The 24,492-nt window shown below is 60.4% G+C and overlaps 2 protein-coding genes across 2 annotated transcripts; one reads left to right on the top strand and one right to left on the bottom strand.

Moving 5' to 3' along the window:
• The first annotated feature begins 10,623 nt into the window (after positions 1-10,623).
• LOC115337461 (glutaredoxin-1-like) lies at positions 10,624-15,535 on the top strand. Its single transcript, XM_030005761.2, has 3 exons — positions 10,624-10,903; positions 14,392-14,506; positions 15,304-15,535. The coding sequence occupies exons 1-2, from the start codon at positions 10,709-10,711 to the stop codon at positions 14,497-14,499; spliced, it is 303 nt and encodes a 100-aa protein (XP_029861621.1). The 5' UTR covers positions 10,624-10,708; the 3' UTR covers positions 14,500-14,506; positions 15,304-15,535.
• A 3,799-nt stretch (positions 15,536-19,334) lies between these two features.
• Positions 19,335-24,377, bottom strand: LOC115337481 (glutaredoxin-1-like). The gene is made up of 3 exons (XM_030005826.2): positions 24,097-24,377; positions 20,364-20,478; positions 19,335-19,566 (listed from the first exon to the last, which is right to left on the bottom strand). Exons 1-2 carry the CDS (start codon positions 24,289-24,291, stop codon positions 20,371-20,373), a joined length of 303 nt encoding a protein of 100 aa, XP_029861686.1. The 5' UTR covers positions 24,292-24,377; the 3' UTR covers positions 19,335-19,566; positions 20,364-20,370.
• Between the last annotated feature and the right edge of the window lie 115 nt (positions 24,378-24,492).

Genomic DNA, 24,492 nt, shown 5'->3' on the forward strand with positions numbered 1-24,492 from the left:
CAGCATTGACTGGGGTTTGTGGATGTACCTGGGAAGAGTGGAGCCTGCCTACGATTGCAATGTGGGGGAGAAAAGAATCCCAACTGCTTTCATGTTTCAACAGCTTCTAAAGCATTTTGCAAATTCCTTGCATATTCCGTAAGCACCTACTCATTGCTGTCCCTGCCCCAGCATCAGTGACAGCAGCATTACCTGGACACCTCTCTGGGACATACACATCCCGCATTTACTGTGCAGAACAAAAATCCAGCTCCATCATCTCATGGGAGACACTTACCAGCAGCTCCTGGGCTGCTGCTCCTTACCTGTTGCAGACAGGGCTGCTTCTGCACCCTCTTGCCTGGAGCAGGCACCGTACAGCACCACCTCGGGTCTGGATTTGGCCAGTCCCAGCACCGCAGAAGGGGCATGACTGCAGAAAGGAAATCCTTCAGAAATGTCTGGGTGAGCCAGCACTCGCCGAGATGTGTGCAGCTGGAGGTCTGGTGCCTAGCGTTAGCCAGAAAGCAAGCCCTCGGAGAAACTGGGTCTGGTTTTAACAGGCTAGCACCAACAGGATGGAATTTGGCAGCAAGGGTTATTCAAAGCCCAGACAGGCAGAACTGACACATGCAAGCCTTATTCCTACTCATTTGTATCCACTTTTTTTTCAGTTAGAAAGATAAGCACAGATTTGGGAGTATATTGATAGGATGCCCCAACATCAGGCCAATTTACAAACACTAAAGGTGATCTTGCAAACAGTTCATATCCACTTTGTGAGGATTTTCCAATCTTCTCTACTTGGGTAACATAAGCGAGAATACATTTGAAAGTAAGGACTATTTTTAGCTTTGATCTCCCAGCTCCAACTATAAACTAATTTGCAAATAACTTTTCTATGCTGCAAAGCAAAGGGGGAGGGGACCATGTCTCCTTGTTTCTCCTTGCTTCTCCTTGAAATGATGCCTATGTTAACAACAGGGCAACACAGCTTCCCATAACAAAAAAAAAAAAAAAAAGTAGTCCAACTTGATTGTTTTACAAGAATTCTCAGAAATGTACACTGCACGATAGCATTATGTACAATTACGCTGCCCTCAAAAATACACACAAATATAAAGATTTATTGGCAAAGAAGGCAAAAGAAATACTAGTTTGATATATGTGTTGTTTATTTTTCTCACAACATTTTCCTTCCCCTCACTCTGCTCAGTTCAATTTACCTATTACAAACCCTATGGCCCCAATTCTTCTTTTACACTCAAACAGCCTAGCTGACTTCATGGCTGATGTGTATCACAGAAGTGAAAGGAAAAACTGTGGATGCAAAAAGCCTGCAAGATAGTGCAGTGACAGAGGCTCGCACACACTCCCAACACACTACTGAGCAGTAGCATCGTCACTAGGAAATTGCTTTGACATTTCTATAGAATTACAAAAGCAAGAGGAAATACACTGAATTCCAGCCCCCCAGCAGTCCGGTGTGATAAATAACTCCAAGCACTTCTCAGCTGCAATATTATTCAATTAAACAAATAGTGCATCACCCAGGGAACATTATTACACTTAGAGAAACACAAAGACAGGAAATCTACTCCACAAGACAAACATGGACCAGAAACAGAGGACGAGAAATCACTAACCGAAGCCAGGCCAAGGGGGAGATGCCTGACCAAAATGATTCCCAGTGCCCCTGCACTGAAATCCATGTAGAGACACAACAGGTCAATTTGGGGTCCTGTCTTGAGCAGTGTGGCCAAATAAAAACACTAGCATTTGCCCAATAACCAAACATGAACAAGAAAAGCGGTTGGTTTTTTTTTAACATACGTAAAACAAACATGAGGATTATTTATTCTGTTAAACAAACACGGAGCAGTCTTCACCACAATTTTGAAGCTAATCTGCACAAAAAAGCAAAGGTTTAAGTTCAGTGGAAGGAAGGCTTGAGAGCTGGTGTTAACACAGTGTCAAGAGGGTAGAGTCTGGGGCTCTCCAGCTGATTTCTTGTGTCATCTGCAGCAAATTCCCTTGGCCTTGCTGCATCTAGGTTTGAGGTTTTCTAAAAGAGAAGTAACCAAACTGCTGCAAGTGCTATAAAATAAATATACAGAAATGTAGCACCTAAAGGAGACCAATGCCCCAAGATTTCATTATCATAACTAATAGACTTAAGATTGGTGAATATATATACTATTATTACTAGAAAGACTTTATTTCTTTACAAAGACAAATCAAAGTTTTAACCACCCTATACAAGGGTTTGTTGAATTCCTTCACATAACAATTCTTCAAAAAAACAGGATGAAACCAGTACATCTTTTGCCTCACATACCAGCCACATTACTCAGCACTTAATAGCTGCTGCACAGGAGAACAAGAACAGGTTGGGCTTCTGTCCTTTTTGCTTACTTTTTTTTCAGTCTCGTTTGTTTTCACCTGGTCCTTCAATTCCTATTTCAATTCTTACTCGACATATCCTGCAGGAAACTCAGAAAAGTAATGAAATGTTTTTAATTACCTCAAAGTTAATTAAAAAAGTGTTCAAGACAGTTCCAGAGCATTAATGATGTCCTCCAACAAACCAGACTTTGCTTGTGTGGCATCTGCAATGACCAGCTGAGAAAACCCCTTTTTCCAGGTGGTGTGTCCTGTGCCTGTGTGAAACCTGTTCAAGTCATCCCATGAAGTCACTTGACTCAAGGTGTGCTGGACAGGGAAAATTAAAGCAGGAAAGAGTTTCCAAGGAACTTTTTTTTTCTTTTTTTCTTTAGAAAAGTACAATGCAGAGTGCAAGTTCCTCTCAAGGCCACACACAGTGAATTATTGCTGCAACATATTGATTAGAAAACAGCTGACTTGCAGCCAACTTGGCCAGGTGAATTTGCTGCAAACTGTAAGATGTGGGTAAAGCCTCAACCCCTGCCTGTGCCTGCTGCCTGCTGCCATGAACCAGACTCTTTTCCCTCAAGTCTGCCTCCACAAAGACTCCATTTTTTGCACTGGTTTTTTTTTTACCAGCCTTCTTTGCCTTAGGACTTTCTCTAAAACTGTAGTTTTCAAAACCTGAGCTTTCTGCTCTCAGGGAGGCTGATGAGAAAAGCAAACACATATTATCTGCATATTGAAGGACACAGGACGGATGCTGGTGGTGTCATCCTCCCCATCCCACGCATCAGCACTGGGTTGTGCCCCCAACACCAGTGACGGGCGTTTCAGGAAATGCCAGACTTTGTCCCCTGCACCCATCCCCGATGAATTGTCCCTTTAGCACCCAGAAACAGGGACCATGTGTGGTACTGGCTACTGAAAACATTCACCCCGTGGCAGCAGCAGGGGTGCGGGGCGATGCTCGGGGTGATGTGTGGGGCAATACTCGGGGCGATGCTCGGGGCGATGCTCGGGGCGATGTGTGGGGCAATACTCGGGGCGATTCTCGGGGCGATGCTTGGGGTGATGTGTGGGGCAGTACTCGGGGCGATGCTCGGGGCGATGCTCGGGGCGATGTGTGGGGCAGTACTCGGGGCGATGCTCGGGGCGATGCTCGGGGCGATGTGTGGGGCAGTACTCGGGGCGATGCTCGGGGCGATGCTCGGGGCGATGTGTGGGGCAATACTCGGGGCGATGCTCGGGGCGATGCTCGGGATGATGCTGCCGCCCGGCGGAGGTTTCGCTCCGCGCAGCAGCCCGGCCGTGGTCGCGGTAAGCCCCCCCCTCTCCCCCCGTCCAGCCGTTTTGGGGAAGAAGGCGGGGGGTGACGTTCTGCCGCAGGTCCAGGGGGCACAGGCAGAGCACGGGGGCTGCGGGACCGAGGTCATCTTGTGAATGGCAGTTACAGAGAACTAAGATAACGAGATAGGTGTATATTAAAAAGACAAAACCCCAAAGAGTTCACGCTTTGCTTTTGATTTGACTTTTCCGTGGAAGCTGGGGGCAGGAGGGGGCACTGCAATATGCGGACCGAGCGGTTTCCTTTGCCTGCTTCTCGTGCAAAGAGGCGGAGGCTGACGGTGCCCGAGCAGGGCCCTGCCCCGGGGAAGAGGCGGCTGCAGGCTCCCCGGGAGCGCAGGTTCTTCCAGGCAACAGGGCTCTGCCGCCCACCCTCCGCTGCAGCCGCATCCCACAGCATCCCGTTCTCCAGCGCTCGCACCAGCCCGTAGCCACCTTCCCCTCTGCCGAGAGGACTCAGAGCAGCCGTCCTGACCGGGTAACCGCTAATACCCGCTACCGACACGTATGAAGAGCGACGCGAGAGGCAAGATGGGCAACGAGAGCTGTGAGAGCCCCGCGGCATCCCCGAGGTCCCCGCGTGCTTTTCCCTTGGTCAGCCCTGCCAGGCTGGCCCGACAGCGCCCCGACCGCACGAGGGGGTGGCAGAAGGCCTGCCAAACCCTGCTGGAGACACAGGAACGTCCCGGTTATTTCCCGAGTCTGGACAATCGTCACCCTAGGTTTCTGGGAAAATAATTTTTCAAAAGTCTGGTTGGAATTATAGGAAGAGAGCGAGCCTGGGAACACGGCTGTGTCCACGCCGCCTGCATGTAAACTGGCAGCAATACTACAATCCCAGCTAAAAGGAATGTTCTCCCTGAGACACACAAGTGTTGACTCCTGCCGTACCACTGGGATGTCCAAATAGCGTTAAGTTTTCCTGCCAACTGCTTATCAGAGGAACCGGGGGGGGGGCAAAGCGCAGAGCCTGGCTGGCTTTCTAAATGCTTCACTTCACTGGGCAAGAGTTCTCAGGCGCTTGATCCCCATCTACTGCCAATCACAGCCAGCCAGGTCACACTGCAAATCCTGGGAAGCACAACCTTTTCTTCCAAAGATGAAATGACTCAGCATAGCAAGAGGAGTGGCATCTTCTCCTAAGCTCGTGAACCAGTGCTGATCACTGTGCACCACCCGTAAATAATTCCTACGGATACGCAGCCTGTCCGTCCCGGTAAGCCCCGTTTCCAACCGGCATCCCGAGCATCGTCTCCCCTGCGGTGCAAAGGGAACATGAAGGGAAACGAGCGCGCAACTGTGGCAGCGTGGCTGGGTTTTCGACGGGTTATTCACTGAACCCTCGTCAACTGCCACAAATAGCTTTCAGCTCTGCACGTGGCTGTGTCACTGGAAGTTGATGAGTTTGGTGGCATTTCCAAGAAAACATTTCCTCCGGGGTCCTTCTCCACCATTTTTGCCCAGCTCCGGACTATGACTCTCCTTTTGCTGGGGAGAAAAGAGGAGAAAACAGTTCTTTACTTTTATCAGCAGTCCTGTGCCTTCCCTCGGGCAGAAAGGGCTTAGGAAGGTGAACTCTCCGCTCAGATTTTCCAAGGTATTAGGGCCTTGCTTTGCTCAGCGGTGCGAGATGGAGCCACTCGGGCCCATTTTGGGGAGTGACGCGACATCTGGACCGGAGTCACGCCAGGTCGGCACCGCAGGACCTGCCTTGACGAGGCACCTCGCGGGCCCTGCAACCTGCCGTTACGTTGTCACTGGCACAGTCACCAAACCTCCCTTTTCTGTTCCTCTTCCGTGGCTGTCTGCGTGGAAATAAGCGTGACTGTCCCTCTGCTTGTTTTGGGGGACTAGCACGGCTTGCGATGGGCTTCAGGAACGAATGGGCAGTGCGCCCGTATGCACGCTTTCCAAGTCAGCATTGCTCAAAGTTCAACACTTGACGTAGAGAGAGCATTACCAGCGAGACGCAGCCTCATCTCTAAGGAAGTCCCATGCAGAGCAAACAACCTCCCTGAAATATTCAACCCTTCTTTCAAGAAATACCTTTTTTTTTTTTTTTTTCCTGAGTAAGGGTAAATCAAGTGTGCAATCCAGGTTCTGATTACTTGCCCTCATTGTTATTGACAGCCTGTAAGGCCCTGTTTATTTTTACTCACCGTTTTCTCTGCATGGGGTAAGACTCTGGCGGCTAACCCTCCCATTTGGCTTGCAAACTTCCAAAATATCACCCATCTCATTGAAACCAGCATCCAAGGAAGTTAAAGATTAAGCACGCGTGTGAGCACACACGTGTGGGGAGGTTCTTACGCAACCCGATAGAAATATTTAGACATCAGGTTTCCAGCGTTAGCTTCATGTCTCTAAATTTAGCATGCAAATACACCATTACGATGTTCCATAGCTGCAGAAAACTTGCACAGACTTTGTCTACAAATGATTGGCAAAAAGGCTTCCCTCGCTCAGGAGGAGACGTTCATTCAAGCTGCATCTCTAGCTACTTCACTCTGTTTCTGGCGATTGTGATCATTCCTCCTACCAGTCTCTGCGCTTCAGCTGACGCACAGCCCCCCTGAAAGGCAGTCCTTCAGACGGCAGAAGTACAGGAGTCGCGACTTTACTATCCTTTGGGGAAAAACAGTATCAAATGAATGGTCTGATGAAATTGCTGGGGCTGAAATCAGCCATGGAAAAGAAGGAATTTGAAAAGCCGCTTGCAGAGTTGTTTTGCGCAGTGAGATGTTGGGGCTACCAAGGATGCTTTTTGAAACAGTCCTGCAGGGATGACCATGTTCACCAGGACAGGGGGATGCAGATTCAGTCCTCTCCCTGAAATCCGCGTCCTCCTGGCTCTTAGGAGAGTGTTTTGACCTTGTCTTAGAGGGAGCGTTTTGGCTGCCGGGGTGGTTCTTCCCTAAGGAATCCGATAACGTTATGCACACTTTTAAGCTTGGGTAGGATCGAGACCCGCACGCCTCTATGCCGAATACTATCAATGTTTTTACACACATTTTTGCACAGTTAGCACTACACCTCTGCTTCCCTTTTTCCCCGCGCTGATGATGCTTTTAACCCGTTCTCATAGCAGTGGTTTCCCCCAGAGGAAGAATACCTTCCCATTTTGGCAAGAGGTGTAGCGGACCCGGTGAACCCCTAAAAGTAACGTCGGTCGCCCTGGTAGGATCTCCCGCAAGGCTGGTTCCTTCACGGCGGTAACACCCACAAGAAGTAACTACCGTAGAACTGGGGTATGGCTGGAGAGCTGAGGGATGAGCCTCGCACCGCCCCGTCGATTACAGACCCTGGAAATACACCCCGACCGACTCAATGCTCGTGACGGAACGAGAGCGCCGGGACAGCAGTCACCAAACGCCAGCTCGGGAGGACTGCTTACCCCCACGGCGTGGCCGGGAGCATTTGGCACCAAGAGCCACAACTTCTTCTCGGTCACGGCGCGCGCGGGGAAGCCCACCCTCGCGGACCCGCGCCACGCACTCGGCGTCCCCGCCACCGCCTCGCGCGGGGGGAACCCTCCTGCACCCGGGGTTTCTCCGCTGCGCCTGCGGGCTCTGGATGTGACTACCCGGGGAGCAGCGTCCCGAGCCTCTTCCCCTCGTCCGCTAGTAGCCCCGCACCGCTCTCCTCCTCCACCCACCCCTCGCCGCCGCTGCCCCGCACTCATCGCAGCGGGCAGGTGTCTGCAGACTCTTTGTCCAGGGCTGGCTTTAACCCTGGCGACGCCTGTCCTGGCACCGACCGCTCTTGTACGGCCAGCTACGAGTAAAGCCTTCCCGCGGCTCTCAGCCGAGAGCGAGCTGCCGGCCTGGCATCTGGAAGCACAGCCTGCAATTTGAAAGCGCGTGGGCACCACGGGCCGGGAAGAGCGAGCTTCTCGCCGCTGGATCGTAATTCTGTTTCTTGTCTCAGGGCAGGCACAGCAGCATTTATAGGTGGATGCGAGCAGAGGCTTAGAGCTCCACTGAACTCCGCGCCGAGAGCCGACGCTACAGACCACGACGTTTTGCTTATCGAGATTTAGCAGCATCCCTCTCGTTGTTCGTTTCGTTTTCAGCAGATACCGTTGAGCGTCCAGCCAGGATCCACGTGCCTTTATTACGTCTGACAGTGAAGCGAACAACGCAACAGGAAGAAATTCAGTGTTGGACCCAGGCAAGAACGAACCAGCCAATATAAGTAAGTGAGTGGTGCGTCCATCATCTCCCGCTCCCACCCTGCTGCCTCGCCTTCTCCACCCCACGGCCCCCCCGGCACAAAAGGGCTTTTGGGCGGCAGCCGCCAATCCGCCTCCACCGGGGACGCAGAAGGCGGGCTGTGCCCCCAAAGGCACGGGGAGCGATGGGCATCGCAAACCCTCTGCGTAGCCCAGCTGGGCTTTTAGCTTTTGCTGGCTTTCCTTTTAGGATATTTTAAAGCGTGAAAACACCAGCAGCTGGCTTTTCTTCTTCGGGAAGAGAAACGCTTGTACCCCAAATGGGACAACGTGCGGGAAATACTGCCTCAGTGTTCTTATCGCTGCGGGCAGGATGCCTCGGTTAGCTTCAGGCACTGCGCTTGCCCCGGGCCAGTCACCCTTCAAGCCCGTGAAGTCGATGCGTGCAGACGTCAAGGGCACGCGTAGGTAGTGCCTGACCTTTGCTGCAGTTTCAAGGTGGGCAGCGGGGTACTTCAGCCAGGTGACACCTATTCCCAGGGCTAACGCGCACCGCCTAAAACGGGCTAGCAGAGAAGATACTCCGGGAAAAGCATCTGGTCTCCAGACTCTTCTGCTTTCCTGGAAAGAAGAGAATGAAAAGTAATACCGAAAGTGGAAAGTGGGAGAAGCTACGCTGCCAGGGACTTTCTGTGGTGTAGCAAGCAGCTGGCCGGTGCCTGGCGAGCGGCTGTGGTATGGAGGTGCCCCAAGAGCTGCCGAAACCCCGCTGCCTACACTCTCCTTTCTGAGGGCGGCAAAGCAGCGGGGCGAGCTCAAAATGCCTATTTTTCTGTGCGCAGCGGAGCAGGTTTCCTTCTCCCGTGCTGACGCTGCAGAAAACTGCATTAGGGAAGCCCTGTTTGGGGTAGGGGCAGAGGTCTTGCACGCGCCTGTCACGCGCAACGCCGATGGACTGGAGAAAAGCTGGCGTGGGCCCTGGCGCTGGTTTTCCCCTTCCAGACCCACGAAAATAAGAAGCTGAACTTCTTTATTCTCCTCCTTCTGGATTAAGCCTCGTTACTGTAAATAGGCAGGGTGCGAGCGGGCTGCTTACATTTGGCGAGCGGCCCAAGATCCTCGCGGGATTGCTCGCCTGCGTAGACCGGTCCTGGGCTCCCCAGTACGAGGGAGACGTGGACAGACTGGGGCGAGGCCAGCAAGGGGCCGTGCAGATGGTGAAGGGATGGGAGCATCTGTCTACGCGGGGAGGCTGAGAGAGCCGGGGCTGCCCGGCCTGGGGAAGAGGATGCTCGGGGGGGTCTTGCCCATGGGCATAAATACCTGATGGAGGAATGGAGGCGACGGGGCCGGGCTCTTCCCAGTGGTGCCCAGTGCCAGCACCAGCAGCAGCGGGCACAAACGGCAGCGCAGGAGGCTCCGTCTAAACATAAGGAAAACATTCTCTCTGTTTCGGTTGCGGAGGCCCCATCCTTGGAGACCTTCGAGCCCTGAGGGGACCCGGCCCTGAGCAGGGGCTTGGGCCGGGTGATGTCCGGAGGTCTCTGTCGTCCCGTGCAAGTTAAACGGGTGGAAAACGCTGGGGACTCCCGGGCAATAAAGCACCTTAGATCAAAAGCAAGCGGAGCAGGGCTGAGCGCTTTGACAAAAGCTGAACTAAGTATTAGACTGAGTCTGCCCAGCAGCGGTCTGATACCTTGCGTGCCGTCGTTTGCCACCCCTGTAAGAAAGCAGCTTTCCGTTGGCAAGTGGCTGGCATGAGGCGGGCTCTGCCCGGAGTGGGGATGCTGGAGACGGCCACCGTCCCGCCGAGCCTCTCGCTTGCGGTTGCAGCGTCGCTGCCACGGCTCGACATCTGAAGTTCGGGCACGATTCGTCCCTCCCGGGCTGGCTACCCAACTGCGTCTTGTACGACTTTAGACCTCTGAGGGATTGCAGCCTTAAGGTTTTTCCCTCCGCCAAGCGCACAAAAGCGTGCTGAATTGTGTCATACCGTGCGTGCGTTGAATCCTTTTGATTCCACTGATAAGTCCCCTAAATAGATTCTCAGCGTAGGTGCCCTCAAGTGACAGTTTTGGACTTTCTTTCAGTGCTGGGCCGGGTTCTCTGAACGCTTTCGGTCCTGAGGGCCTGTCGGGGCTAAAACACAGACCTTCTGGGAACCGAGGCAAGGCTGAGAAGCCGTTCAGGCACGTTGGGAAACGGTCGGCAGGGAGTGCCACCCCCTGTGGAAGGCTTGCAGGTTGAAGGACGTGCAGCCCAAACGGGCCGGGCTTGGGGATCTTCTTGTCACTTCTGGGGTGGGAAGCCAGCGTGGCGAAAGGACGGACGTCAGTTAGCTTCCCTGCGGGCTTCGGGATGCCCGCACCGTGCCCCCAGGGCGGTGTCAGCATCCCGAACGGCGAGGTGAGGGGCAGGACGGGCATAACCCGACGTGCCTCAGGGGAGAGAGGCGGCAGCGGGAGCTCAGCCTCGGCCGGCGCACCGGTTCGCGAGCAGCTCCCGCGAACCTTGTACCACAGCGCGGGCACCGAAGCGACGCCCGACAGCTACCCGTCTTCCCGCTTTCATCCCGCAGAGTAGTACAAACAAACTAGTTTGGCAACTTGGATTTCCTGTAAAAGCAGGCAGAAAGTAAAAGTATCGCTGCCTTAAAACCCACGGTCCGGAGAAGAGCTTACGTCCTCCTGGGGAGGAGTTTCCAGGGAGGAAGGCACCGGCCAGCTCATAAATACCTCGGGCTGAGATTGCTGCTGTCCCGCCTGCCTGTGAACTCGCTGGTGAAGGGCAGCGCTCCTGCTCTCCTGCTCTCCTTGAAACAGCAGCATGGCCGATAAGTTTCTGGAGAGCAAAATCAAGGACGGCAAGGTAACCCTGTTCGTAAAGGCAGGCTGCCCTTACAGCAGGAATGCCCTGGAGATGCTCAAGCAATACAACTTTGCGCCCGGACGCCTGCAAGTGTTTGACATCAACGAATCCCGGGACGCCCGGGATTACTTCCAAGCAACAGCGCAGAGCCCGGTAAGTTCTCGCAGAGGTATTTCGGCGGCCGCGGGCCCTTGCTTTGTGCCAGAATCCGGCCAGCTGCCGCAGGGGCTGAAGCGAGGTCTCCTTCCCCGCGACTCTCTGTGCCGGCTCACAGGGAGAAGCCGCACCCCTTTCCCACTTTGCAAAAGCTCCGTCTGTCGGTCCCTCTGCTCCTCCTGTCGCTGCGGCCACCGCGGGGATCCGTGCCGCCCGCTCCCCGCCGCGGGGACCGGCTGGGCGCAGATGTTCCCGCGCTGCCGGCCGCTGCCGGGAGCCGCGGCACCTCCCGGGACAGTCGCGCCTCCTCCGGCCCCCGCCGCTGCTGCCGGAGCACGCGGGAGCGTGGAAAACGCCTGGCGTTAAGGCTCGGCGCGTGACCCTGCTGGCTAGCGAAGGGCTGGCGGAGGGGGGTACCGTCACGCTTCCAGGCGCCCGGCGGGAAGAGCTCCTTCAGAGCTCTCCCCACGGCGCTGCCCGAGGCAGCGCAGGCTTGCGGAGGCGCGAGGACGCGGAGCCGCCGGGGTGCCTGAGTCGGGACGCTTGCCCTCCCCTCTGACGGTTAGCAGAAAGCGCGTCGCGAGTTGCGCCCGTGCAGCCGGCCGCGAAGCAGAGGCCGCGCCCGCAGAAAATTTGGCGGCGGCCTCTTTCGAAGCTCGCTTCAACGGTCCGGTCCGCCTCGGGGAGCGGCGTTTCGTGCTCGACTTGCAGGAACGGACTTCCCCAGAAGCGCCGCGGCTCAGGGCCCCCAGCTCGTGCCTCCGCCGCCGAGCGGGCGCCGGGACCCTTTTTCCCCTCCCCGACCCACCGAAACGCTACCGACGTCCGACGGCCTCCACGAAGCAAAGCGGAGGGCGGACGCCGGGGACGCGCCGTCCCCGCCGCCGGGCTCTCGGGGGCATCTTCCCGCGCCGGCCGCGCGTCCGGACCCCCGGCCGGCCTCGGCCCGGGGAAAACCCAGACCCGCGCTCGTGGTCTTGGGACGGCGGGGCTGCCCGCCGGCCCCGGCGGAACGCGCCCCCGCCTCGGTCCCGCGCGGGTGACGGCGAGGCGCCGGAGCCCCGCCGCGCAGCCCGGCCGAGGCGGGCGGTGTGCGGGGGGGACGCGGGCGAGAGCACGGCGGCCTTTGCTCCCCCGGGGCAGAGCTCGGCTGCTCGGCCGCGGCAGAGCGGTTTTGGGTCGCAGGGACCTCGAGGGGCCGCCGCGGCCGAGCCCCCCGCGACGGGCAGGGACGCCTTCCCCCAGGCCGGCCTGCTCGGAGCCCCGTCCGGCCCGGCCCCGCCGGCCGCCCCTCGCGTCGCGCGTGGCGCGGGCCCGCGCCGGGCGTCTTGCTCGGCGTCTCGGCGGGAGCGTCCGACGCCCGGGCGTCCCGGCGCTCGGCCCCCGGGCTGCCGGAGCACCCGCGACCCTCCTCCCGCGCCGGCCGCCGCCCGACGCGCCTCTCGTGTCTCCCCGCGGCCCCAGCCCTCCGTCGCGCCGGAGCCCTTCGGAAAGCCTCGTCAGGCCGGCGCCGTCGGCCAGAGGCCCCCGCCCGCCGTGCCGCCTCCGAGCTCTGCCGTATGGCGCCCTGTGCCGGCGGGCGTCCCTGCGCACCCCGGGAAGCCTCCCAGCCCCGCGGCCCAGCGTCCCCGGAGCCTCGGCGGCAGCGTCGGGCAGGGCCGGGAACCGCCGGAGGCGTCCCGAAAGCGGAAGCGTTGTCCCGGCGGCGGGGGAATTTGGGCGGGAGCGAGAGGGCGGCCGGCTTGGCCAGCGAGGCGCCGAAGCGAGGCGCCGACAGCAGAAACCGCTTTCCCAGCGCGACGGGGATCGATGGGACCGGCCGCAAGCGACAGCGGGAGCGGAGCTCCGGGCTGCCGACGGACGGCGTGAGGTCTTCCAGCGGGAGAAGCCAGCCGCTGGGAGCAGAAGGCCATCTCCCGCCCGCAGGGGCTGGGCGAGGGGGATGGCTGGCGTCGGGGGGACACGGGGGCGGCGAGTGCCGCCGGGGACGGGCTGCCCGAAGGCGGCTTGCCCGAGCTGCCGCTGGGGCCTGGGGGGCTGACGGTGGCGGCGGAGCTTCGTTCGGCCAGCTGGCCGCGCGGGAGGAAGAACAGAGCTCCCTGCGCTCTCTCCAGAGCTCTCCCCGTGCCCGGTCCCGCCGGGAACACCCGACCGCCCTCGCCCGGCCCAGCCCCGGCTGGGAGCGACCGGCGCAGGGCTGGAGCGACCGGAGCAGGGCTGGGAGCGACCGGAGCAGGGGGGGCTCGCGTGGCGCCGCGTCCGCCTGGACGGGGACGCGAGGGGCCGGGAGCAGGGCTGGCGGAGCGCGAGGACGCCGGGGCGAAGAGGGGAAGGGAAAGGGGTGCGGAGGATAAACCGAAAGGCTGCCGGTGGCCAGCGCGTCGCCCGCGCCGCCGTCGCCAGCCCGCCCGCGGGGCAGGGCGCACGTCGCGCCGGCGAAGGGAGATCCTGAGGGGCACGGCTCCCCGGGGAGGGCAGCGGGGAGCTCGGGGCGGGTGGGCGTCCCTCCGCAGGGTCGGGGTGTCCTCCTCCTCCCAAAGCTGGACCTGCCCGTGGCGGCACGGAGCAGCGGACGGGGCTTTCCGAGCTGCCGCCTTCCCACGACCCGCTCTCGCCCTTCGTGTTTTACGCCTCGTCCCGCCCGTGTCCTTCGCCTTGAGTCCTTGGCCCGCTACCAGCTCAGTAATTTCACTTCTGCCCGTGTTTTCGTTTCTTTTGGTCCTCCCCGGCTTCAGCTGGGTCGCTTTTTCCCAGCGCGACGCCGATTTCACTTCCCTCTGCGGAGAGCGGCACACGCGTGCCTTGAGGAAGTCTCCGCTGCTGAGGTTCGGTACCCGTTCCTGGTTTTCGGGAGAGCGTTGCTTTTCTCTCCTTTTTTCTCTTCCCTTTTGCAAATCTGGCCCCGCACCGCCCGCCGCTCGCCTCGCAGCCGGGCGGCCGTCGTGAGGTGGGCCGGACAAGGGGCCAGCGCGGGCAGGGCGACAGCAGGCGGTCGGGGCTGCGCAGCAGCCCGAGGGTACGCCGAGAAGAAGGGCTTGTGCCAGAAGCGCGAGCTTGCCGTGCCAAGTGACTTTGACGGTACGGGCGGCCGGCCGGCCGCACATCCCACCCGGCAGCTCCACGGGCCTGGCCAGCCCTCGGAGGGACGGCGGGACTCCTCGGCGCCTGGAGAACCCGCCGCGGGCACGCGCGCGCTCCGTAGGCGCCGCCGGGCTCGGAGCTGCTCGCTCGCTGCCCTGGGACCGCGTGCCTGGAGCGCGGTTCGGTCCTCCCGCAGCCTCTGTGAAACGCGGAGGATTCCCCCGCCCCTTCTCTTCTGGCAGCAGACCCTCAGGCAGGCGGGCCGCTGGGGGCGAGAAGAGGGGGGTTTTGTAAACGACGGCCGCCTCGGTGCGCAGCCCGCTTCCCGGGCCGATCCTCTGCCCGCTCTGTGCCTTCGGCAGCCCGGCTCCCCTGGTTAACGCGGGGTGTTGTTTTGTGCCCAGGTGCCTCGCGTGTTCATCGGGAGACACTGCCTCGGAGGGTTACCCGAGCTGGAGAACGTGCGCTGCAGGCTCCCCACAATGCTGCAGCGGATCGGTGCCCTGCGGTAGCCGAAGGGTAAGTCCTGGGCAGGCTCTCTGGCCGGCGGCAATGCTTTTCCGCCGGGGCAGGCAAATCTGAGCCTTTCCAATACCGAAACGTGACCCGACGGAGCGGTGGTGCGTGCCACTACGCAAGAGCGAAGCGTGACTTCGCTTCTGGGGTCCCCAGCTGCGGCACAGGCCTTGTGGCTCTCTCCCTGCGGGTTTGAACGAGACGTCACCAAAATCTCCGCCAACGCAGGGTTCAGCTGCTAGCCTTTGCCCGGGATCTAGCCCAAACGGTTCAGCTCGTCGGGCTGGCTGCTTTTGCTTTCTTTCCGCACGTAGACGATGGAGCCTGTGGCTCTCGGACAAAGTCTCGGGCGTTTCAGCCTGGCTGCGTACAGAGGACGGGCTCTTCCGATTTTATAATTGGCTTTCAAAACCGTCCGGGCACGGGGTGGAGGGGGGGGCCCGACGTACTTTTCCGCTCGGGGGGAGCGTGGTGAGCCTCAGCAGGACCCTCTGAGCTGCTTGCACGCAGGCGTGGAGAAAAGCTGCAGCCGGGAACCAGCCAGGCAGAATACGAGGTGACGATGAGGTTTGCGCAGGTGCCCCGCGGGCCTGCAGCACCTTTCACGCAGGGCAACGGCCTGCGCGAGGTGAGCAGAGCAGGGAAGAGGGGTGCAACGCGAGTATGTCCGCGCGTGTGAAAGTGTAAAAGCACTGCCTAAAAAGTCGCCACGGCCTGTTCTGTCACGGTATTGTCTCAATCAGGTAGCTCCCAACAGCAGTGATCTCTCTGCCCTTTACGTCTGCTGTTTCTGCTTTCAGGAGAAAGACGACCAGGAGCTGCGACCTCCTCACGCCGACGCACGCGCTTCCAGGAGCAAATTGCGGGCGACTGCCTTCGGCGCGGTCAAATGCACCTCTTTGGCAAACGCAGCTTCTCTCCCTTCCGTCGATCGGTGCTTCGACATGTGAACGCCTCCGCATCCTTTCTGGAGCTCTGGAGAGAGCTCCGGAGCGTGATCTGATCCGGCTCAATAAAATACGCTCGCTCCAAGCGGCTGCGTTCACCGTTGTGGTTCTTTTTCGTACAGACCCATTCATGCGCTCACCCTGAGCGCCCCTATTCTCTCCACCGTCTTCTTGCTCCCTGTCTCTCCCGAGCGTCCTCCTGGAGTCTCTCGATGTTGCCCACGTCCTCTAAAAAATGGCCTTGCGGCGCTCTGAGCTGCAGGCGCGCGCAGGCTGCTATAACGGGCGTGCGCTGCAGCGCAGTCTTGAAAATAGCCACCGCAGCCTGTGCACGCGTCCCCGGCCCTGATGGCCCGTCATCGTCTTTTGGCCGATGTCTTGCAGCGGGGTCACGACGACTTGTCTGAGCGGGGCTTTTTTGGTAAGGGTTTTGTCGCAGCGCAGCACGGCCGCGGGCAGGAAGCGAAACAGGTTTTTCATTTCTCACGGCCACCGTTCCGAACCAAGAGCTGCTCGGGGCAGAAAACACCCAGGGCCGCGCAGCCTCCTGAGGGGGTTTGCTAACTGCAGAACGCCCCACTGAGGCAGCACGGGCCAGATTCAGAGCTAAAGTAAACAGCGCTGTGTCGGGAAAGGGGTTTACGGGAAACGCACAGCACGGCCGCTGCCAAGCCAACTGGTGAAGAGTCGCTTTCCGTTCTCGGCATTCGAATGACGCTCTCTCCCCCAAAAAGGTGAAGGGCTGTTGCCACTTCACGATGGGGCAAAAACCTCGAAGTACAAAACCCTTCTGAATTCTTCCTACTTTTCTTTCTCTCACCCTTTCCCTCCACCCCTCCCCCCCCTTTTTTTTAAACAAAGGAATTAAAAGCTCGTCTGTCCTCTCTCTTTGTCTGAAAGTTCGATTAAAACCCGTGGAATTACCGCTGTTGTCTCTTTAAAGCCTGCAGCCAATTTGCTTTTTGATAAACCGACTAACCTTTAGGCTTTGCTGAGCCGACAAAGCCCAAGGGGCAGAACCCAGCCCAGCATTGGGGCTACCGCGTCGGCACGGCCCCTCGGCAACTCAGCCCCGACAAATCCCCCCCTTGAGCACGGTCCCCCTCTCCCAGGGCGAAGCTGGGGCCCGGCAGCACGCGTCTGCCCCCACCGCCGCCAGCTCGGCAGGAAGCCCCGCGACCTCTTCCCGCTGTAAAATTCCCCGGTGACGCCAGCGGGGCTTGCCCGGCCTCCTTGCCCTCAGCAGGAGCAGACGAGAAGAAATCGCAGGCTTTCCCGCAGGCTTGGAGAGGAATGGGAAGGGCAAAAGCTTCATTCCCGGCAAGTTTAAAGTCCTTCGCCTCTTGGCAGAGTAGCAATCACATATTGCAGCGAGTCCCAGGAAACTTCAGCTGACTTGTGCAAATTTCTGCCGATTCATGTTTTTTCAGCGTATCTTAACCCTCTCCCAGGGAAAGGGCAGTCCTTAAATACGAGAAGTTCAGTGCAGGCATTTCCTAGAGTGCATGGCACACTTTTCTGAAGCTGTTCTGAAGCAGAACTCGCTGCTTCCAGCCCTTTTATGCAACTAGAATTGCCACTGGGTGAAAAGTTTAAAATCTAACAGCACAGCTTGAAGGTGTTACCCTCCAGAAGCAATGTCAGGTGAGGCTGCTGTAGGAATTTTCTCATGCACGGGCACATCACACATGCCTGGGCCCTTTCCCAAGGAAAGGGAAGAGCATTAAATTGTAATTGTCAAAACATTGGTAGCTTTTCCTGGATGTTTGATGTGTTTCTAAATCATTTGCTACAGATGAGGCAACCACGTTATTAATCAGAATTCCTAATAGCCAGGGGGGAACAAACGATGGTGAACACAGTGGGTGACCTTTTTTCCGTGATACACACACCAGTGGGTGTATGCTGTCACAGTGCAGCTTGCAAAACAGTTGCATGGATAAGCTCTTCCCTTTCCTTGGGAAAGGGTCATGTAGCAGGTGCTGTTGGAGGCCAAATGCTCCAGCTCTTCATCAAGATCCTCCAATGCCAGAGTACTCAATTTACGGCACGGAATTTGTCTTTGGCAACAGGACTCCGGGAGAACTCTCCTCCAAAATGTTAAGTAAGAAGGGAAGCAGCACGACTTGTTCAAGCACTAAAGGTAGAAATTTGTGGCTGCAGTTTTAACTATTATAGAGTAGTTTCTCTCATCACCATCAGCAGGAACAGTTACTGCCAATCGTCCGAGATCCTGTGAAACACACCCTGCAGCAGCGGTTCTAACGTACCTCCAGGCATGTGTGATGTGCCCGTGCATGAGAAAATTCCTACAGCAGCCTCACCTGACATTGCTTCTGGAGGGTAACACCTTCAAGCTGTGCTGTTAGATTTTAAACTTTTCACCCAGTGGCAATTCTAGTTGCATAAAAGGGCTGGAAGCAGCGAGTTCTGCTTCAGAACAGCTTCAGAAAAGTGTGCCATGCACTCTAGGAAATGCCTGCACTGAACTTCTCGTATTTAAGGACTGCCCTTTCCCTGGGAGAGGGTTAAGATACGCTGAAAAAACATGAATCGGCAGAAATTTGCACAAGTCAGCTGAAGTTTCCTGGGACTCGCTGCAATATGTGATTGCTACTCTGCCAAGAGGCGAAGGACTTTAAACTTGCCGGGAATGAAGCTTTTGCCCTTCCCATTCCTCTCCAAGCCTGCGGGAAAGCCTGCGATTTCTTCTCGTCTGCTCCTGCTGAGGGCAAGGAGGCCGGGCAAGCCCCGCTGGCGTCACCGGGGAATTTTACAGCGGGAAGAGGTCGCGGGGCTTCCTGCCGAGCTGGCGGCGGTGGGGGCAGACGCGTGCTGCCGGGCCCCAGCTTCGCCCTGGGAGAGGGGGACCGTGCTCAAGGGGGGGATTTGTCGGGGCTGAGTTGCCGAGGGGCCGTGCCGACGCGGTAGCCCCAATGCTGGGCTGGGTTCTGCCCCTTGGGCTTTGTCGGCTCAGCAAAGCCTAAAGGTTAGTCGGTTTATCAAAAAGCAAATTGGCTGCAGGCTTTAAAGAGACAACAGCGGTAATTCCACGGGTTTTAATCGAACTTTCAGACAAAGAGAGAGGACAGACGAGCTTTTAATTCCTTTGTTTAAAAAAAAGGGGGGGGGAGGGGTGGAGGGAAAGGGTGAGAGAAAGAAAAGTAGGAAGAATTCAGAAGGGTTTTGTACTTCGAGGTTTTTGCCCCATCGTGAAGTGGCAACAGCCCTTCACCTTTTTGGGGGAGAGAGCGTCATTCGAATGCCGAGAACGGAAAGCGACTCTTCACCAGTTGGCTTGGCAGCGGCCGTGCTGTGCGTTTCCCGTAAACCCCTTTCCCGACACAGCGCTGTTTACTTTAGCTCTGAATCTGGCCCGTGCTGCCTCAGTGGGGCGTTCTGCAGTTAGCAAACCCCCTCAGGAGGCTGCGCGGCCCCGGGTGTTTTCTGCCCCGAGCAGCTCTTGGTTCGGAACGGTGGCCGTGAGAAATGAAAAACCTGTTTCGCTTCCTGCCCACGGCCGTGCTGCGCTGCGACAAAACCCTTACCAAAAAAGCCCCGCTCAGACAAGTCGTCGTGACCCCGCTGCAAGACATCGGCCAAAAGACGATGACGGGCCATCAGGGCCGGGGACGCGTGCACAGGCTGCGGTGGCTATTTTCAAGACTGCGCTGCAGCGCACGCCCGTTATAGCAGCCTGCGCGCGCCTGCAGCTCAGAGCGCCGCAAGGCCATTTTTTAGAGGACGTGGGCAACATCGAGAGACTCCAGGAGGACGCTCGGGAGAGACAGGGAGCAAGAAGACGGTGGAGAGAATAGGGGCGCTCAGGGTGAGCGCATGAATGGGTCTGTACGAAAAAGAACCACAACGGTGAACGCAGCCGCTTGGAGCGAGCGTATTTTATTGAGCCGGATCAGATCACGCTCCGGAGCTCTCTCCAGAGCTCCAGAAAGGATGCGGAGGCGTTCACATGTCGAAGCACCGATCGACGGAAGGGAGAGAAGCTGCGTTTGCCAAAGAGGTGCATTTGACCGCGCCGAAGGCAGTCGCCCGCAATTTGCTCCTGGAAGCGCGTGCGTCGGCGTGAGGAGGTCGCAGCTCCTGGTCGTCTTTCTCCTGAAAGCAGAAACAGCAGACGTAAAGGGCAGAGAGATCACTGCTGTTGGGAGCTACCTGATTGAGACAATACCGTGACAGAACAGGCCGTGGCGACTTTTTAGGCGGTGCTTTTACACTTTCACACGCGCGGACATACTCGCGTTGCACCCCTCTTCCCTGCTCTGCCCACCTCGCGCAGGCCGTTGCCCTGCGTGAAAGGTGCTGCAGGCCCGCGGGGCACCTGCGCAAACCTCATCGTCACCTCGTATTCTGCCTGGCTGGTTCCCAGCTGCAGCTTTTCTCCACGCCTGCGTGCAAGCAGCTCAGAGGGTCCTGCTGAGGCTCACCACGCTCCCCCCCGAGCGGAAAAGTACGTCGGGCCCCCCCTCCACCCCGTGCCCGGACGGTTTTGAAAGCCAATTATAAAATTGGAAGAGCCCGTCCTCTGTACGCAGCCAGGCTGAAACGCCCGAGACTTTGTCCGAGAGCCACAGGCTCCATCGTCTACGTGCGGAAAGAAAGCAAAAGCAGCCAGCCCGACGAGCTGAACCGTTTGGGCTAGATCCCGGGCAAAGGCTAGCAGCTGAACCCCGCGTTGGCGGAGATTTTGGTGACGTCTCGTTCAAACCCGCTGGGAGAGAGCCACAAGGTCTGTGCCGCAGCTGGGGACCCCAGAAGCGAAGTCACGCTTCGCTCTTGCGTAGTGGCACGCACCACCGCTCCGTCGGGTCACCTTTCGGTATTGGAAAGGCTCAGATTTGCCTGCCCCGGCGGAAAAGCATTGCCGCCGGCCAGAGAGCCTGCCCAGGACTTACCCTTCGGCTACCGCAGGGCACCGATCCGCTGCAGCATTGTGGGGAGCCTGCAGCGCACGTTCTCCAGCTCGGGTAACCCTCCGAGGCAGTGTCTCCCGATGAACACGCGAGGCACCTGGGCACAAAACAACACCCCGCGTTAACCAGGGGAGCCGGGCTGCCGAAGGCACAGAGCGGGCAGAGGATCGGCCCGGGAAGCGGGCTGCGCACCGAGGCGGCCGTCGTTTACAAAACCCCCTCTTCTCGCCCCCAGCGGCCCGCCTGCCTGAGGGTCTGCTGCCAGAAGAGAAGGGGCGGGGGAATCCTCCGCGTTTCACAGAGGCTGCGGGAGGACCGAACCGCGCTCCAGGCACGCGGTCCCAGGGCAGCGAGCGAGCAGCTCCGAGCCCGGCGGCGCCTACGGAGCGCGCGCGTGCCCGCGGCGGGTTCTCCAGGCGCCGAGGAGTCCCGCCGTCCCTCCGAGGGCTGGCCAGGCCCGTGGAGCTGCCGGGTGGGATGTGCGGCCGGCCGCCCGCCGCCCGCCGCCCGCCCGTACCGTCAAAGTCACTTGGCACGGCAAGCTCGCGCTTCTGGCACAAGCCCTTCTTCTCGGCGTACCCTCGGGCTGCTGCGCAGCCCCGACCGCCTGCTGTCGCCCTGCCCGCGCTGGCCCCTTGTCCGGCCCACCTCACGACGGCCGCCCGGCTGCGAGGCGAGCGGCGGGCGGTGCGGGGCCAGATTTGCAAAAGGGAAGAGAAAAAAGGAGAGAAAAGCAACGCTCTCCCGAAAACCAGGAACGGGTACCGAACCTCAGCAGCGGAGACTTCCTCAAGGCACGCGTGTGCCGCTCTCCGCAGAGGGAAGTGAAATCGGCGTCGCGCTGGGAAAAAGCGACCCAGCTGAAGCCGGGGAGGACCAAAAGAAACGAAAACACGGGCAGAAGTGAAATTACTGAGCTGGTAGCGGGCCAAGGACTCAAGGCGAAGGACACGGGCGGGACGAGGCGTAAAACACGAAGGGCGAGAGCGGGTCGTGGGAAGGCGGCAGCTCGGAAAGCCCCGTCCGCTGCTCCGTGCCGCCACGGGCAGGTCCAGCTTTGGGAGGAGGAGGACACCCCGACCCTGCGGAGGGACGCCCACCCGCCCCGAGCTCCCCGCTGCCCTCCCCGGGGAGCCGTGCCCCTCAGGATCTCCCTTCGCCGGCGCGACGTGCGCCCTGCCCCGCGGGCGGGCTGGCGACGGCGGCGCGGGCGACGCGCTGGCCACCGGCAGCCTTTCGGTTTATCCTCCGCACCCCTTTCCCTTCCCCTCTTCGCCCCGGCGTCCTCGCGCTCCGCCAGCCCTGCTCCCGGCCCCTCGCGTCCCCGTCCGGGCGGACGCGGCGCCACGCGAGCCACCCCTGCTCCGGTCGCTCCCAGCACTGCTCCGGTCGCTCCCAGCCCTGCTCCGGTCGCTCCCAGCCCTGCGCCGTTCACTCCCAGCCCTGCTCCGGTCGCTCCCAGCCCTGCGCCGTTCACTCCCAGCCCTGCTCCGGTCGCTCCCAGCCCTGCGCCAGTCGCTCCCAGCCGGGGCTGGGCCGGGCGAGGGCGGTCGGGTGTTCCCGGTGGGACCGGGCACGGGGAGAGCTCTGGAGAGAGCGCAGGGAGCTCTGTTCTTCCTCCCGCGCGGCCAGCTGGCCGAACGAAGCTCCGCCGCCACCGTCAGCCCCCCAGGCCCCAGCGGCAGCTCGGGCAAGCCGCCTTCGGGCAGCCCGTCCCCGGCGGCACTCGCCGCCCCCGTGTCCCCCCGACGCCAGCCATCCCCCTCGCCCAGCCCCTGCGGGCGGGAGATGGCCTTCTGCTCCCAGCGGCTGGCTTCTCCCGCTGGAAGACCTCACGCCGTCCGTCGGCAGCCCGGAGCTCCGCTCCCGCTGTCGCTTGCGGCCGGTCCCATCGATCCCCGTCGCGCTGGGAAAGCGGTTTCTGCTGTCGGCGCCTCGCTTCGGCGCCTCGCTGGCCAAGCCGGCCGCCCTCTCGCTCCCGCCCAAATTCCCCCGCCGCCGGGACAACGCTTCCGCTTTCGGGACGCCTCCGGCGGTTCCCGGCCCTGCCCGACGCTGCCGCCGAGGCTCCGGGGACGCTGGGCCGCGGGGCTGGGAGGCTTCCCGGGGTGCGCAGGGACGCCCGCCGGCACAGGGCGCCATACGGCAGAGCTCGGAGGCGGCACGGCGGGCGGGGGCCTCTGGCCGACGGCGCCGGCCTGACGAGGCTTTCCGAAGGGCTCCGGCGCGACGGAGGGCTGGGGCCGCGGGGAGACACGAGAGGCGCGTCGGGCGGCGGCCGGCGCGGGAGGAGGGTCGCGGGTGCTCCGGCAGCCCGGGGGCCGAGCGCCGGGACGCCCGGGGCGTCGGACGCTCCCGCCGAGACGCCGAGCAAGACGCCCGGCGCGGGCCCGCGCCACGCGCGACGCGAGGGGCGGCCGGCGGGGCCGGGCCGGACGGGGCTCCGAGCAGGCCGGCCTGGGGGAAGGCGTCCCTGCCCGTCGCGGGGGGCTCGGCCGCGGCGGCCCCTCGAGGTCCCTGCGACCCAAACCGCTCTGCCGCGGCCGAGCAGCCGAGCTCTGCCCCGGGGGAGCAAAGGCCGCCGTGCTCTCGCCCGCGTCCCCCCCGCACACCGCCCGCCTCGGCCGGGCTGCGCGGCGGGGCTCCGGCGCCTCGCCGTCACCCGCGCGGGACCGAGGCGGGGGCGCGTTCCGCCGGGGCCGGCGGGCAGCCCCGCCGTCCCAAGACCACGAGCGCGGGTCTGGGTTTTCCCCGGGCCGAGGCCGGCCGGGGGTCCGGACGCGCGGCCGGCGCGGGAAGATGCCCCCGAGAGCCCGGCGGCGGGGACGGCGCGTCCCCGGCGTCCGCCCTCCGCTTTGCTTCGTGGAGGCCGTCGGACGTCGGGTAGCGTTTCGGTGGGTCGGGGAGGGGAAAAAGGGTCCCGGCGCCCGCTCGGCGGCGGAGGCACGAGCTGGGGGCCCTGAGCCGCGGCGCTTCTGGGGAAGTCCGTTCCTGCAAGTCGAGCACGAAACGCCGCTCCCCGAGGCGGACCGGACCGTTGAAGCGAGCTTCGAAAGAGGCCGCCGCCAAATTTTCTGCGGGCGCGGCCTCTGCTTCGCGGCCGGCTGCACGGGCGCAACTCGCGACGCGCTTTCTGCTAACCGTCAGAGGGGAGGGCAAGCGTCCCGACTCAGGCACCCCGGCGGCTCCGCGTCCTCGCGCCTCCGCAAGCCTGCGCTGCCTCGGGCAGCGCCGTGGGGAGAGCTCTGAAGGAGCTCTTCCCGCCGGGCGCCTGGAAGCGTGACGGTACCCCCCTCCGCCAGCCCTTCGCTAGCCAGCAGGGTCACGCGCCGAGCCTTAACGCCAGGCGTTTTCCACGCTCCCGCGTGCTCCGGCAGCAGCGGCGGGGGGCCGGAGGAGGCGCGACTGTCCCGGGAGGTGCCGCGGCTCCCGGCAGCGGCCGGCAGCGCGGGAACATCTGCGCCCAGCCGGTCCCCGCGGCGGGGAGCGGGCGGCACGGATCCCCGCGGTGGCCGCAGCGACAGGAGGAGCAGAGGGACCGACAGACGGAGCTTTTGCAAAGTGGGAAAGGGGTGCGGCTTCTCCCTGTGAGCCGGCACAGAGAGTCGCGGGGAAGGAGACCTCGCTTCAGCCCCTGCGGCAGCTGGCCGGATTCTGGGGCGGCTGGCACAAAGCAAGGGCCCGCGGCCGCCGAAATACCTCTGCGAGAACTTACCGGGCTCTGCGCTGTTGCTTGGAAGTAATCCCGGGCGTCCCGGGATTCGTTGATGTCAAACACTTGCAGGCGTCCGGGCGCAAAGTTGTATTGCTTGAGCATCTCCAGGGCATTCCTGCTGTAAGGGCAGCCTGCCTTTACGAACAGGGTTACCTTGCCGTCCTTGATTTTGCTCTCCAGAAACTTATCGGCCATGCTGCTGTTTCAAGGAGAGCAGGAGAGCAGGAGCGCTGCCCTTCACCAGCGAGTTCACAGGCAGGCGGGACAGCAGCAATCTCAGCCCGAGGTATTTATGAGCTGGCCGGTGCCTTCCTCCCTGGAAACTCCTCCCCAGGAGGACGTAAGCTCTTCTCCGGACCGTGGGTTTTAAGGCAGCGATACTTTTACTTTCTGCCT

This window comes from Aquila chrysaetos, chromosome Z (genome assembly GCF_900496995.4).
Source record: "Aquila chrysaetos chrysaetos chromosome Z, bAquChr1.4, whole genome shotgun sequence".
NCBI lineage: Eukaryota > Metazoa > Chordata > Aves > Accipitriformes > Accipitridae > Aquila > Aquila chrysaetos.

Excerpts from the sequence above, each read along its gene's own strand:
- LOC115337461 (XM_030005761.2), top strand. The coding sequence starts at position 10,709 with ATGGCCGATAAGTTTCTGGAGAGCAAAATCAAGGACGGCAAGGTAACC. Across the intron at positions 10,904-14,391 it reads AAGCAACAGCGCAGAGCCCG|GTGCCTCGCGTGTTCATCGG; the intron begins GTAAGTTCTCGC and ends TTTTGTGCCCAG.
- LOC115337481 (XM_030005826.2), bottom strand. The coding sequence starts at position 24,291 with ATGGCCGATAAGTTTCTGGAGAGCAAAATCAAGGACGGCAAGGTAACC. Across the intron at positions 20,479-24,096 it reads AAGCAACAGCGCAGAGCCCG|GTGCCTCGCGTGTTCATCGG; the intron begins GTAAGTTCTCGC and ends TTTTGTGCCCAG.